Source organism: Trachurus japonicus, chromosome 9 (genome assembly GCF_045865225.1).
Source record: "Trachurus japonicus isolate A0001 chromosome 9, Traja_1.0".
Lineage (NCBI taxonomy): Eukaryota > Metazoa > Chordata > Actinopteri > Carangiformes > Carangidae > Trachurus > Trachurus japonicus.
In genome coordinates this window covers 6,443,681-6,456,840 of record NC_140915.1, presented here as the reverse complement: position 1 = coordinate 6,456,840, position 13,160 = coordinate 6,443,681, and the positions used below count along the sequence as shown (strand labels likewise).

The window sequence follows — 13,160 nt, the reverse complement described above, 5'->3', positions numbered from 1 at the left end:
TAAAAATGAACACAGAGACAAAGATTTTATTTTATTTCAAATGTTCAGTTTGACACTTTAAAGGGATAGTAGCATTTTTTTAAAAGTGGGGTTGTATTATCTACAAATAGCCCCTTTGAAGGGCTGGAAAAAATTGTATTATAGCGAACAATGGAACTGTGTAATTTTTTTCACGTAAAACCTCTTTTAGGCCACGAAAATAGGCCGTTTCTTTGGGTCCATTCACAACAATGTATGTTGTAAATCTTTGGGCAGGGCTATTATGGGCTGGCGTTGCTAACGGGAGGAGTGCAGAGAGTCTTCTACTGCAATTAAAGTACTTAGGGGCTATTTGTAGATCATACAACCCCACAAAAAATGCTACTATCCCTTTAATGTCTAGGTATTTAACATATTTAGCCTATTTAGCTAGCACTTTAAAAGTTTTGGCCTCTTTTTCTGCCACATTTCAGCGTATTTAACCTTTTTAACAACGTGTTTTCTAAAGGAAAAATTGTTGCCGTTTGTTACAGTAGCCTACATTAAATATACTAATTCATCCAATACTAGCTGGGTTTACATGGAGCCAGATATTCTGATTAGAATCAGTTTAGACGTTCAAACTGAATGAAAATGCTCCACATAAACAGCTCAATCAGGATAAACAAGCCCAAGAGAGGTGGAATAAACCTTTTCTTTAACCTAAATAAATGAAAACAACATCCTGTAAACGGTGAAACTGAATGTTGTCTGTTGTTGTCCATTCGTGTCGATGTAAAATGCGTAGCGACGTTCCTTCACTTGCGAAATGCTTGAATGAAAGAGTCAAAACAATGAACAAGTCGCAGATCAGTCACAAGATGTTTTGATTTCTAGAGCTCTGAAAATTAAAATCCAACCGGACTGGACAAGCAGATGTTGCCCGGACTCGAAACGGCCCAAACTTTTTACGCTAGGCTATATAGCTAATTTCATCCTGAACCAGCGCGTCCCACTGGGTTGTTCTGGTCGGACCGGCCCGTTAACAACACTCAGCGAAAAACATCAGAAAGAGAAAAAAGTGTCCATTGACTTTGTCCGTTTAGGACCAATTTCCTGCCAGACTGAGGATTTTCTTGTAGCTAAACATCGGCATGTTAGCGTTTAGCGCGTTAGTATGTAGCGTTACGACATGTCGCTAGCTTTGGTCGCTAGGCAGCATGTAGCTAGAAAAAAGTGTCCATTAACTTTATCCGTTTAGGACCAATTTCCTGCCAGACTGAGGATTTTCTTGTAGCTAAACATCTGCATGTTAGCGTTTAGCGCGTTAGCATGTAGCGTTACGACATGTCGCTAGCTTTGGTCGCTAGGCAGCATGTAGCTAGAAAAAAGTGTCCATTGACTTTATCCGTTTAGGAGCAATTTCCTGTCAGACTGAGGATTTTCTTGTAGCTAAACATCTGCATGTTAGCGTTTAGCGCGTTAGCATGTAGCGTTACGACATGTCGCTAGCTTTGGTCGCTAGGCAGCATGTAGCTAGAAAAAAGTGTCCATTGACTTTATCCGTTTAGGACCAATTTCCTGTCAGACTGAGAATTTTCTTGTAGCTAAACATCGGCATGTTAGCGTTTAGCATGTTAGCATGTAGCGTTACGACATGTCGCTAGCTTTGGTCGCTAGGCAGCATGTAGCTAGAAAAAAGTGTCCATTGACTTTATCCGTTTAGGACCAATTTCCTGTCAGACTGAGGATTTTCTTGTAGCTAAACATCTGCATGTTAGCGTTTAGCGCGTTAGCATGTAGCGTTACGACATGTCGCTAGCTTTGGTCGCTAGGCAGCATGTAGCTAGAAAAAAGTGTCCATTGACTTTATCCGTTTAGGACCAATTTCCTGTCAGACTGAGGATTTTCTTGTAGCTAAACATCGGCATGTTAGCGTTTAGTGCGTTAGCATGTAGCCTAGCGTTAAGACCTGTCGCTAGCTTTGGTCGCTAGGCAGCATGTAGCTACAGTAGGGCGTCATAGTGATTATGACTGCTGCAGAAGTGACGTCATGTAAAGAGACAAAGACCAGGTCAGGTGGACGTCGACGGGACGGATGAACTTGAAACAGTGTTCGATTCCCACGTGGAAACAGCTGTTAGCTACTGCTGTAACCGTGACGACAAAGATCGTCCAATGTAAAGGAAGTTAAGCCAAAATCTTTTCCTAAACTGAACCCAAACTAGGACAAAGTAACAAAAGTTGGCCTAGGTGTTGCAAAATGAAAACACTGGATACAAACAGTGCATTCAATATAAAGTTGTAGCCTAACCTGTGGACTAAAGCGTAGCCACGGCAACAGTTAAAGAGGACGAGCCGTAGACTGATCCAGACCAAAACACCAAGACCCAAGGCTTTAGTACTGCCCAATCATATCATCACCAAACTGCAATGAATCTTGGGAAAATGTGGCACCATGACGGACCCACCTGCCAAAGTCAGAAAATATGTTTTTCCAATGGGACTTCAAAGGTCTTTGAACGCATCACAGCCTACTGTATCCCCTTTAACTACGGCAAGACGGAGAAGCCAAACTTCACTTCATATAGGCTACTGTATAGGCGTTACAATTGTTTGTATTCAGCTTTTTAATTGGTCATAAACCAGCGCTGGGACCTTAAAGTGAAATTTAAGGAGGTTTAAAGAGTTCATTTCCACGCTGCGATAAATGAGGTTTAAATCCATGAGGGTTAGTTAGCACACAGCTGACGGTAATTCAATTAAAACGTTTACACACACACACACACACACACACAAACACACACATACACACACTGAGCCCTCCTGTAACCTTGGTATATATAAATATACAGCTTTAAATCGGTGTCACTTTCATTTACATAGCAGCGTGTTGTTCGGGTCTCGCTCTGACATTCAATTAAAACGTTTACATTTCTGCTTAATTAATTCAGCGGACGGCGGAAAGAAAAGACGAATGGACGGGCCGCGTTGACAGGAGGCCGATAACCGCGCGCGCGTGTGTGTGTGTGTGTGTGTGGGGCGTGTGTGTGTGTGTGGTGTGTGTTAAGGTCACAGCAGGCTGACTATTATAATTCATCTCTATAGACACGTATTCATCAGGGACTTTATTCTCTTTTTCAGCTTTATTTCCTGCAGCTGAAGCCAAAGCTGCAGTAAAGTGTTTAAAGTGCTGTAACACACACAAACACACACACACATGGACACACACACACACACACACACTTCATTAGCTCTCTGTTTATTTTTTAAAAACTGTAGCTGCTGCAGCTGATTATTGATCTGTGTGTTTGTGTGTGTGTGTGTTGGTAAATGTATTTGTTCGTCAATCACGATGAAAATTTTTAAATCCTCAGAGCTACAGGATCTTTTTTTTTTCTACCAGTTTCCAATAGAAAACAGCTGCTTTATTATTGTTTTATATCATCTTTAATATTTACACATTAAATCCTTCCAGTGTTTAAGTCATTAAAGGCTGATTCCGCAACTTCTTTAGCTTTGTTTTGCATTTAAAGCTGGTTAATTAAAGCAGAAGTAAGCGATCCGGTCGTATTGGCTAATGCTGCGTTCCAGGCAGGCTTTTGAAACCGTAAATTACAGCTTCACATCACGACTTACAACTTTGTAGCGTTCCAGGCAACCCACTCGTGTTTTTCCGACCTGTTTTACCTGTGAAAGTCACTATAACGGCCACTCGTAACTTCTGACCCGTGAACTCGCACCAGATCGAACTGGTACGACTTCACGGTCGGAAAAACACGAGTTACGAGTTGCCTTGAACGCACCATAACTTCTTGTCAGCAGATGGAGTTAGCAGTCCCCGCCCTCGTCCCTACGTCACCACATTCAGGCGCATCCCTTGGCTGCACACACAGAGAGGACTGCCCCTTTATGCCGTTCTCTCTCCTCATTGGATAAAACTTGTAGGATACGAGAAAAGTTTTCTCCTGGGCTCAGAGCAGAGCAGAGTGACTGACAGACTCGTGTTTCAGACCAAACACTCTATGTAAGTGATTGCTGTCGGAAGATATAACTATTTAAGACTTATATTAACACAAACATATCACTTACTTCTGCTTTAACCTCTGAGGTTGTTCGATTTTAAATTATTTTCCTAGAAACAATCACATCATTTACATAAAAGAAGTTTAAAGTCTCATTATTTTTTCCTTTTTATTCCACTACTAGTATTTATTTAATTTTTTCTACACAATCACCATGTTGTATTATTTTCACCTTTGATCTACGGTGGCCCTGAAGGCTCAACTCACTGCAGATGAAGAAAACACACAAAGCAAACGCAAATTTCTGGGGATTAGGGAACACATTAAAGGGATAGGTCAACATTTTGGCAAATTGGCCCATTGCCATAATCCCTATAGTCATAGCAGTAGGTTTGTCACCTTTAGTTGTCGGTGCAAGCTATTTTTAGAACGGCGGAGCAGAGCCGTGAGCTGCTCAGAGCTACGCTACGGAGGCTCATTATGGGATTTCTTGGTTTCTCTCATCAAACTCATCAAATACACAATCCAACAACTCCACAACACTCTGGTGGACAAGTTGTGACCTGCACATTCACCACGCTATGAGATAATAACAGACCGTTACCAGACAGAGTTGTTTTAGAGGGAAATTCATGCAAAACCAGTGATGTGTGTTGCCTTCAGGGACAGTTTTTCATCAACAGTCTCTGAATTTCCCTCTAAAACAACTCTGTCTGGTAACGTTTCCTCTCCCTATAGCTCGATCCTTCCATAAACGTTTCATCCTTTCTTCTCTTTCTTCTCTGATCTCCCTTTTCTCCTCCTTTATTCCTTTTCATCTCTCCTTCTTTCCTTCTCTCTCCTTTGTTTCCTCCTCTCTTCCTCTCCATCTCGCTCTCTTCCTCAGTGGGCGGGGCTCTGATCCAGAGGGGGGCGTGGCCTAGTGGTGACGTAGCCGGGTTAGGAGCGCTGTTTCCCGGTCAGCCTCCTCCAGCTGTGACTCTCTGTGATTCCTCCCTCCTCCCTCTCTCCTCCCTTCTCTCCCTCTCTCCTCCTCCTCCTCCTCCTCCTCTCGGTGTCTCTCCATCCGCCGCTGTCTCGGCTGTGAACATGGAGCTCCGGAGTCTCGTGCTTCCCGCGCTGCTGCTGCTCTCCGCCGCCGCCCGCGCGCACTCGGTGACCGGCTCGGCGGCTCGGACCGGCCCGAAGGTCACGGAGAAGGTGGGTGATGAAGAAGATGAAGATGAAGATGAAGATGATGATGGTTTATTTTCTGCCGCATTTATTTGCATCAATCGAAACGCGCTGCGTCTCCGCGCGTCTCCTCCTCTCATGCATGCGCGCTCCCGACGACAGCCTGGATAATAACAGCTATACAGCACGAGCACGCGCACACACACACACAGCCAGATGCAGAGAGAAGACGTGTCCGGTACCAGTGTGTGTGTGTGTGTGTGTGTGTGTGTGTGTGTGTGTGTGTGTGAGAGAGAGAGAGAAACACTCGACTCTCGCATTTCTTTATCACAGATCTTTCCAGAATATGTGACACAAGCCAGACACACACACACACACACACACACACACACACACACACACACACACACACACACACACACACACACACACACACACACACACACACACACAGCTGTACACGTGTCTATTCAGACGTGGCTTAATGCGCAGTGCGTTGACCCGCAGGCTGCTCACACTCACACACACTCACAGACCTAAAAACACAGACCGTCAGTGAACGCATCAACTCCACCTGCTGTGGACTGATGATAAAGTAAATGTGATTTATTATAATGAATGTTTTTCTCTCTTGGGTTTTAAAAGTAGAAAAATGAGAAGTTTGAGCTCCACTGATTCTATTTACTTAGTGTTACTCTTGTTTTGACACTTGTCAACTCACGTTTCTCATTTAGGCTATATTAAATAAGTTTAAAGCTGTAGCCTACAGAAACCAGGTTTGTCCGCTTTCGCGTACCGTATTCAAAGATGGCGATGCAACATGGCAGCCTCCGGTGGGCGCACCGACCGTCTATGTATATGTAAACAACTTATTTTGAGCTACGAGAAAGCTTTAATTTGTATGAGCCGGTGCATATTCTCATTTGTCCAGGTCATAGTATTTCAAAGGAGGTTAAATCGAAAGCAGCTGGACTTCGTTATTTGTCTAGGAAGACGTTTCACCTCTCATCCAAGAGGCTTCATCAGTTCATGTAGCATCTGACTGGTCCAGCCTGGTCAGATGTGAACATGAACTGCTTTCGATTTAAACTCCTTTGAAAAAAACTTTCATTTGTATGCGGTTGTGATTAGACTTCGGTAAATACGTATTTATGAAAGCAATATTTGATTTTTGCTAATAAAAAGCCAAATAAGATACATACTGTCCCTTTAAATGTGTGTGTGTCTCTCCAGGTGTTTTTCGACATCACGGTGGCGGGTCACGAGGTGGGTCGGATCGTCATCGGGCTGTTTGGAGAGGTCGTCCCTCTTACTGTCAATAACTTCGTTGCCCTGGCAACCGGCGAGGTAAGCTGGCAGTTTACACACACACACACACTCACATAGCCTATCTGAAGCGATTGGCAATCAGATGTATTGATCTATAGACAAAGTGAAACTTTCTGACCAGTTTGATGCGTCGGAAGTTCAGTTTCCATCGTCCACATGATTAAAAAAACACCTGGAACATTTTACCTCGTACGACGGAGTATTAGTAGCCTGGCTCTCGCCAGACCCTTGTAGTTCCGCAAAGCTCCACCAGAGGCGCTACGCTCAGCTTCGCACAAGGGTCTGGACTCGAGGCCAATGCAAACTTCTTCCCCGGAGCAAAAAATAATGAACCAATCAGGATCGCCGGGCGGGACTTTCTGAGGTGTGACGTAGCGCTGAAGCGACTGTTTGAGTCAAACAACAATGGCGGCTCGCGGTGAGTGGCTGAAGTAGCACGTCAACAAGATAACGGACAAGTGGTTTATCCAATCACATACAAGATTTTTTTTACAAGGCCCCGCCTTCTGAAATGAATCGTCTATGGAGCAGTCCCAGACTCTTGTGCGGAGCTCAGCATAGCTTTGCGGAACTACAAGGGTCTGGCGAGAGTCAGGCTAGAGTATTAGGGCCACATTGACAAATAAAAAAATCACAAACTTCAAGAATAAAGTCGTAAATTTACGACTTCATTCTCGCAATGTTATGACTTTTTTCTTGTAGGAAATGTACGACTTTATTCTCGTAAATTTACGGCTTTATTCCTGTAATGTTATGACTTTTTTCTCATAGGAAATGTACGACTTTATTCTCGTAAATTTAAGACTTTATTCTCGGAAATTTACGACTTTATTCTCGTAATGTTATGACTTTTTTTCTCGTAGGAAATGTACGACTTTATTCACGTTAATTTCCGACTTTATTCTCGTAATGTTATGACTTTATTCTCGTAATTTATTACTTTATTCTCGAAGTCTGTTTTTCTCAATGTGACTCTAATACTCCGTCGTAACCTCGTCCTTCAAGTATGAAATAATATTGACCATATTGACAGACTTGACCGAACTCGAACGTCCCTGAACGCAGCACGGTGTGATGATGTCGTGTTGTGTTGACAGAAAGGTTACGGCTACAAAGGCACCAAGTTCCACAGAGTCATCAAAGACTTCATGATCCAGGGAGGAGACTTCACGGCCGGAGACGGCACCGGAGGTACCACACACACACACACACACACACACACACACACACACACACACACTAACACACACAAACACACACAAACACACACTAACACACACCACCACACACACACACAACCACACTAACACACACACACACACCTTTGGAGATCTCATGTTTCTTAGATTTTCCTGTGGATCTCTGCAGGTCACAGTATCTACGGGACGACGTTCGCAGACGAGAACTTCAGACTGAAGCATTTAGGAGCAGGATGGGTGAGAGCACACACACACACACACACACTGTTATATTTTTTATCTATTTTACCTCATTTGATATAGTATCTCTCTTATCCTCTCATTTTATCTATCTTATTTCATTTTACCTAGTGTCTTTCTCGTCTTCTCAATTTTATTTATTTTACTTCATTTTATTTAGTGTTTTCCCCACTGCAAATGAGTGAGTATTAGATAGCGTTTCCCCGATAAAATCCAATGTTCTAAAATTATTGTGTGAATGTGTATGTGTTTGCAAATCTATGTATGTCTCCCTAACATGTGTTCCCTATGTCTCCCAATATGTGTCCCCTATATTGCTTGTTTTTAACATGTAAAGCACTTTGAGCTGCCATGGGCATGAAAAGTGCTATACAAATAAAGCCTGATTGATTGATTGATTGATATGGTTAATATATTATGTGGAGAGCTGGGAATCGAACCTCCAACTCTATGATCACAGGACGACCCACTGGACCTCCTCAACATCACAGCATCACAATCAGTTCTTTAAGAAGCAGAAAGCAGGACGAATGTGCTCAGTTACAGCTAGCTAACACCAGTGTGTGTATGTGTGTGTGTGTGTGTGTGTGTGTGTACCAGGTGAGCATGGCGAACGCCGGTCCCGACACCAACGGGTCTCAGTTCTTCATCCTGGCGGCCAGAGCTCCGTGGTTGGACGGGAAACACGTGGTGTTTGGTAAAGTCCTGGACGGGATGGTGAGTCAGCAAACACACACACACACACACACACACACACACACACACACACACACACACACACACACACACACAAACACACAAACACACACACACACACAAACACACAAACACACAAACACACACATGTTTTTATCCTCATGACAAACAAACTGCAGGATGTTGTTTTGTGAAGCTGTAAGACAAAACAAAACGAAACACAAACTCACATAGGCGACGTCCACATGAAGCCTCAGGTGAACTTCCTATAGAGATTCAGAGGCTCCGCCCACTCAGGAAGTAAACCACAGACCAGGAAGAGGAAGTTGGGGAGAAGCTCCGCCCCCTTTTAAAGAGGCCTTGCTCTTTAAAAAAAAAAAAGAAAAAAAAGCTGCAGAAACTTTATTTTTTTATTTTTTTTAAGTTTTCTAACACAAATGAGATGAGAAGGATCTACAGCTGAAACATCAGTATGAAGTCAGTATGTTAACACTGTTGTTCACACTAAAACAACAATAAATCCAGCTAGATAAACTCATAATTGAATTTATTGTATAATGACAAGGAAGCTTGATAGATAATTTATGAATAGGGGTGGGAGTAAATAAGTTTTACTTCTTTCCACTCCTTTTCGGATATGAAAAAACAAACAAACAAAAAAAATCAAATTATCTTTATCTTCAATTATTTTATTTTATTTTTGTTCATGTGTTTTTATTTGTTTTGTCTGTCCATACTGTATTATGTTTCATTTCTTTTAACATGTCCGAAATAAACTTGAACTAACTAACATTAGACATGGACAAAACAAAGCACAACATGGTACAGATACCGTATCACACAGATGGATTAATGCATTGAATCGACAAAAGTGTTGTTAAGTGCTGTTAAGATTCATTAAAGTGCATCTGTCATCTCAAGACCGATCTTGACTACCACAACACTAGACTTCACTTTGTGGAGCTTGTTCCACGCTTAGTGAATGTGCCAACAGTCAAAACCAGGATGTGACACCGAGCTGAGCTGTTTGTTAAACTCTATCTGAGGGTTCAAAGAGACTAAAACCATTGACAGACTCTGAGACCATTAGAAACAGATGTAACCTGCTAGTGTGCTGTCTCTCCTCCAGGCCGTGGTTCACACCATCGAGCTGCAGGACACCAACGACAGGAACCTGCCGTACACCGAGTGTGTGATCGTCAACAGCGGCAGGATCCCGGTCAAAGAGCCGTTCGTAGTGGAGGTGGAGGGCTGGTAAACACCGGCAGAGCGCCTCGCCACTTTATATACACCGGTGATCAATCAGAAATCATGACTGGACTTCTTCATACTGTTACTTCTGCATATTCACATGCTAATGCTAACATGCTAGCAAGTACGTTTGATTATTGATCGGATAATAGCCGACCTTAGATTCAGGATCGATACCACATACTTTCAAACACAAACAGCTTATACCCATAGCTAACACCAGCATCGACATTGGCATTAACAGCAGTTTACACAGCAGTCTGGAGGAAACCATCTCAAGTTAGCATGCTAACAGTTAGCTCTGTTCCACTTGGTCCATCCCATAATTTTAAAATTACACATCTTGGCATGACTATAGTTCACTGGCGAACCAAACAACTGTTAATGCTAATGTTAGGCCTATAGCAAAACTTGCGCCCAGGCCTAACATTAAAATGTTTGTCAGCTGGTGAAAGTAATGGATCACAAAGCAACTTTTCTCAAAACACAATTACTCAACTCAAAAATCACAATTTAGTATCGAGAAATATTTGAAAAATTGCAACAAAACTAGAATCTGTGCTCAGTTCAAGGTTCAATACCCGTCCCTATTAGCTAGCTAAGCTAACATTACCACGAAGCATTGCACGCTGGGACATTAACGCCTTTACATGCTAACTATGACATACAGTAATGCTGCGTTCGAGACAACTCGCAACTCGGAATCTCCGACTTCGAAGCATTCGAGACGCACCACACCAGAATAACCAAAAACATGGCGGATTTAAAAAAGAACATTTTAATGTATTTTGGCATTAAAATGCATTTTAATCAATGTTTTACCGTTGACGGTGTGGTTCTGCACGGTGCAGATTGTTGTGTGACGTCAGACAACTGATTCTCGAAGAAGTCAGGGGGGATTCTTTCCTACGACTTTGCCGAGTGGAAGCTCCGACTTGAGGTGCCGTTCGATTGCACGTTTAGGAGGAGGTCGGAAAAACGCAAGTTCCAACTTGTCACGAACGCAGCATAAATGTTGCATGCTAAACATTAGCATGTTAACATCAAGCTGTGGCAATGCTAATCACAGCTCACTATCGTTAGCATGTTGTTGAAAGACAAAACATGACTTCTGATTGATCTCCACTGTATAGGCTACAGAGATAATATATATACGAAACATTTATTATTAAGTTATTAACAGAACATATCAGTGACACAGACGCTGTCTAACAAACATCTGTGAACAGACGGAGGATTTTTATCAACTTTGTGATAACAGGGAGAAAACTGAACTGTGGTAATAGACTGTACTGTTCAAACAAAGCTAAATGACCATATATGGTAAAGGAATTATATTTCCTGTTTACTCAGTTGGAAACCTCTTATCTCCAAAATGGCGGCTTTTCAGAATTAGCCTCAATTATAATTTCATAACGTTTTCATTGTTGACCTTTGAGGACAAAGAAAAAGAAAAAAACATATCTTTGACAAAAACGAATGAATTTTCTAGTTCTGTTAAAGGGATAGTTCACCCAAAATTAAAATTTTGAATTGGCTTCTCTGAGTTACAGGGGGTCTCGGCGTAGCAGTGCATGTCCATATAACGGTTGCAAATGGATACCAACTGTCTTCGTAACAAAAAGACACACCAAAAAACATCCAAATACCTCCATGCTGCCCGTATGTAATGTCCGTCTTGTATTGAAGCCCCTAAATGCGAAATTGTCCCGAAAAAAAAAAGAGTCTATATTTCAAGCTTGTTTTATAGCGCTTCTCGAAGCTCCTCTTCCCAGTTTGTCAAATTTGGATGAACCAAATTCAGAGTGTCAAATGTCACTCTGAGTTTTCTTTTGTAGCGGAAGCTTCTCGAAGCTCCTCTTCCCTGTTCGTCCAAATTTGACATTCGAAATTTGATGTTTCAATTTTGGGTGAACTATCCCTTTAAGATGGAGCATTTATTGAAGTCGGTTACCGTAGCAAACTATGTAACATTTACAAATACCAAAACCTGGAGATAGGAGGTTTCCAGCAGAGGGGGATGGAGGCAGTTCAGTGTGTTCAGTATTTATCAGATTCACTGTGGTTCATGCTAACGGTTTGATACGTTAGCATAGCATTTAGCAGATGGCGCCAGTTAGCATCATCTCTAAAAACTCAAGCTAAATAACGAACACTTTAAGCTGCCGTCATTTCATCACAGGAAATAGACCGAAGAGCATGTTTGATACGAGAAAATGTAGTTTTATAACAAAGGTTTGGTGCTGTGAAATCCAACATGACACATATCATGTTACCTTGCACTTAACACAACAACAACAACTATGTAGCTCCTCATTAACCTCTTGTTGCCAAATCGTTTCTCATTTGCCAAAATGTTCTTGCACTTTCTATGCATCTTATCAATATTTTAATAGCTTAAATCCAACACTTCTTTATGAACATTATGCAAAAAATATCTAACAGCCACTGTAGCAAGTGTCAAATGTCACTCTGAGTTTTCTTATTCTTGGATGTCAACTGTGTTTTCCTCCTGTTGTATTATGCACCATATCATGTTTGCAAAAAAAAACTACAGCACAAATTGCACAGGATGAAATTGTTCAAAAAGTGTGACAAGGATTATTAATACTGTTTCTGTTCTCTAAATAACGGGTTTTTAATGTCATACTTTGTGTTGGTGATGTGTTTTCACCAGGTCAGTGAACGCATCCTGACTGTTTTAATGTGTTCATTGTTTGTTTTAATGTTGTTTGGGTTGTTTTCTGCTAACGTCCACGGCAGCCTCGTTATCTAATAAAGTTATGACCGATCTTCCTCGTGCCACTGAAGTTAATGCAGAACTTTACCAAACATATCAAAGGCTGAACGTTTAGTTTCTATAACGACAGAAAAAGGTGCCAACAGGTGTATTTTCTACAATAAACCACATGCTGATGCAAAAACAAGTGAGAGACTGTGTGTCTGTGTTTCTGTCTTTTCACTGTTCAACTGTTTTATATTTTATGCTGCGTTCAAGTGACACTCCATGAATCTCACATTAAATGGCGGTCAATCAATGCTGAGGCCACGTTTGTCTGTAACCACATACTTTACTGGTAGTACGTCCTGATTTGGCCAAAATGTAGCATGTTGTGTCAAAAACCCGCCAAATCCCTAACAGAGAAATCCTAATTTTAAACCATGTATTTATGTAAATGCGGTGATATCTGTACTACTACTAATAATAATACCTAATATAACGTGCATTTCATTTACGTTGGACATCACCTTTGAGTTGAGGTTGCTTGCTGCTGAAAAACAAACACAT

The 13,160-nt window shown here is 41.7% G+C and overlaps 1 protein-coding gene across 1 annotated transcript; it reads left to right on the top strand.

The window, feature by feature from the left end:
• Positions 1-5,055: 5,055 nt before the first annotated feature.
• On the top strand, positions 5,056-10,175 carry ppic (peptidylprolyl isomerase C). The gene is made up of 6 exons (XM_085785811.1): positions 5,056-5,183; positions 6,390-6,503; positions 7,583-7,676; positions 7,854-7,921; positions 8,525-8,641; positions 9,750-10,175. Exons 1-6 carry the CDS (start codon positions 5,073-5,075, stop codon positions 9,876-9,878), a joined length of 633 nt encoding a protein of 210 aa, XP_085641937.1. The 5' UTR covers positions 5,056-5,072; the 3' UTR covers positions 9,879-10,175.
• Positions 10,176-13,160: the final 2,985 nt, after the last annotated feature.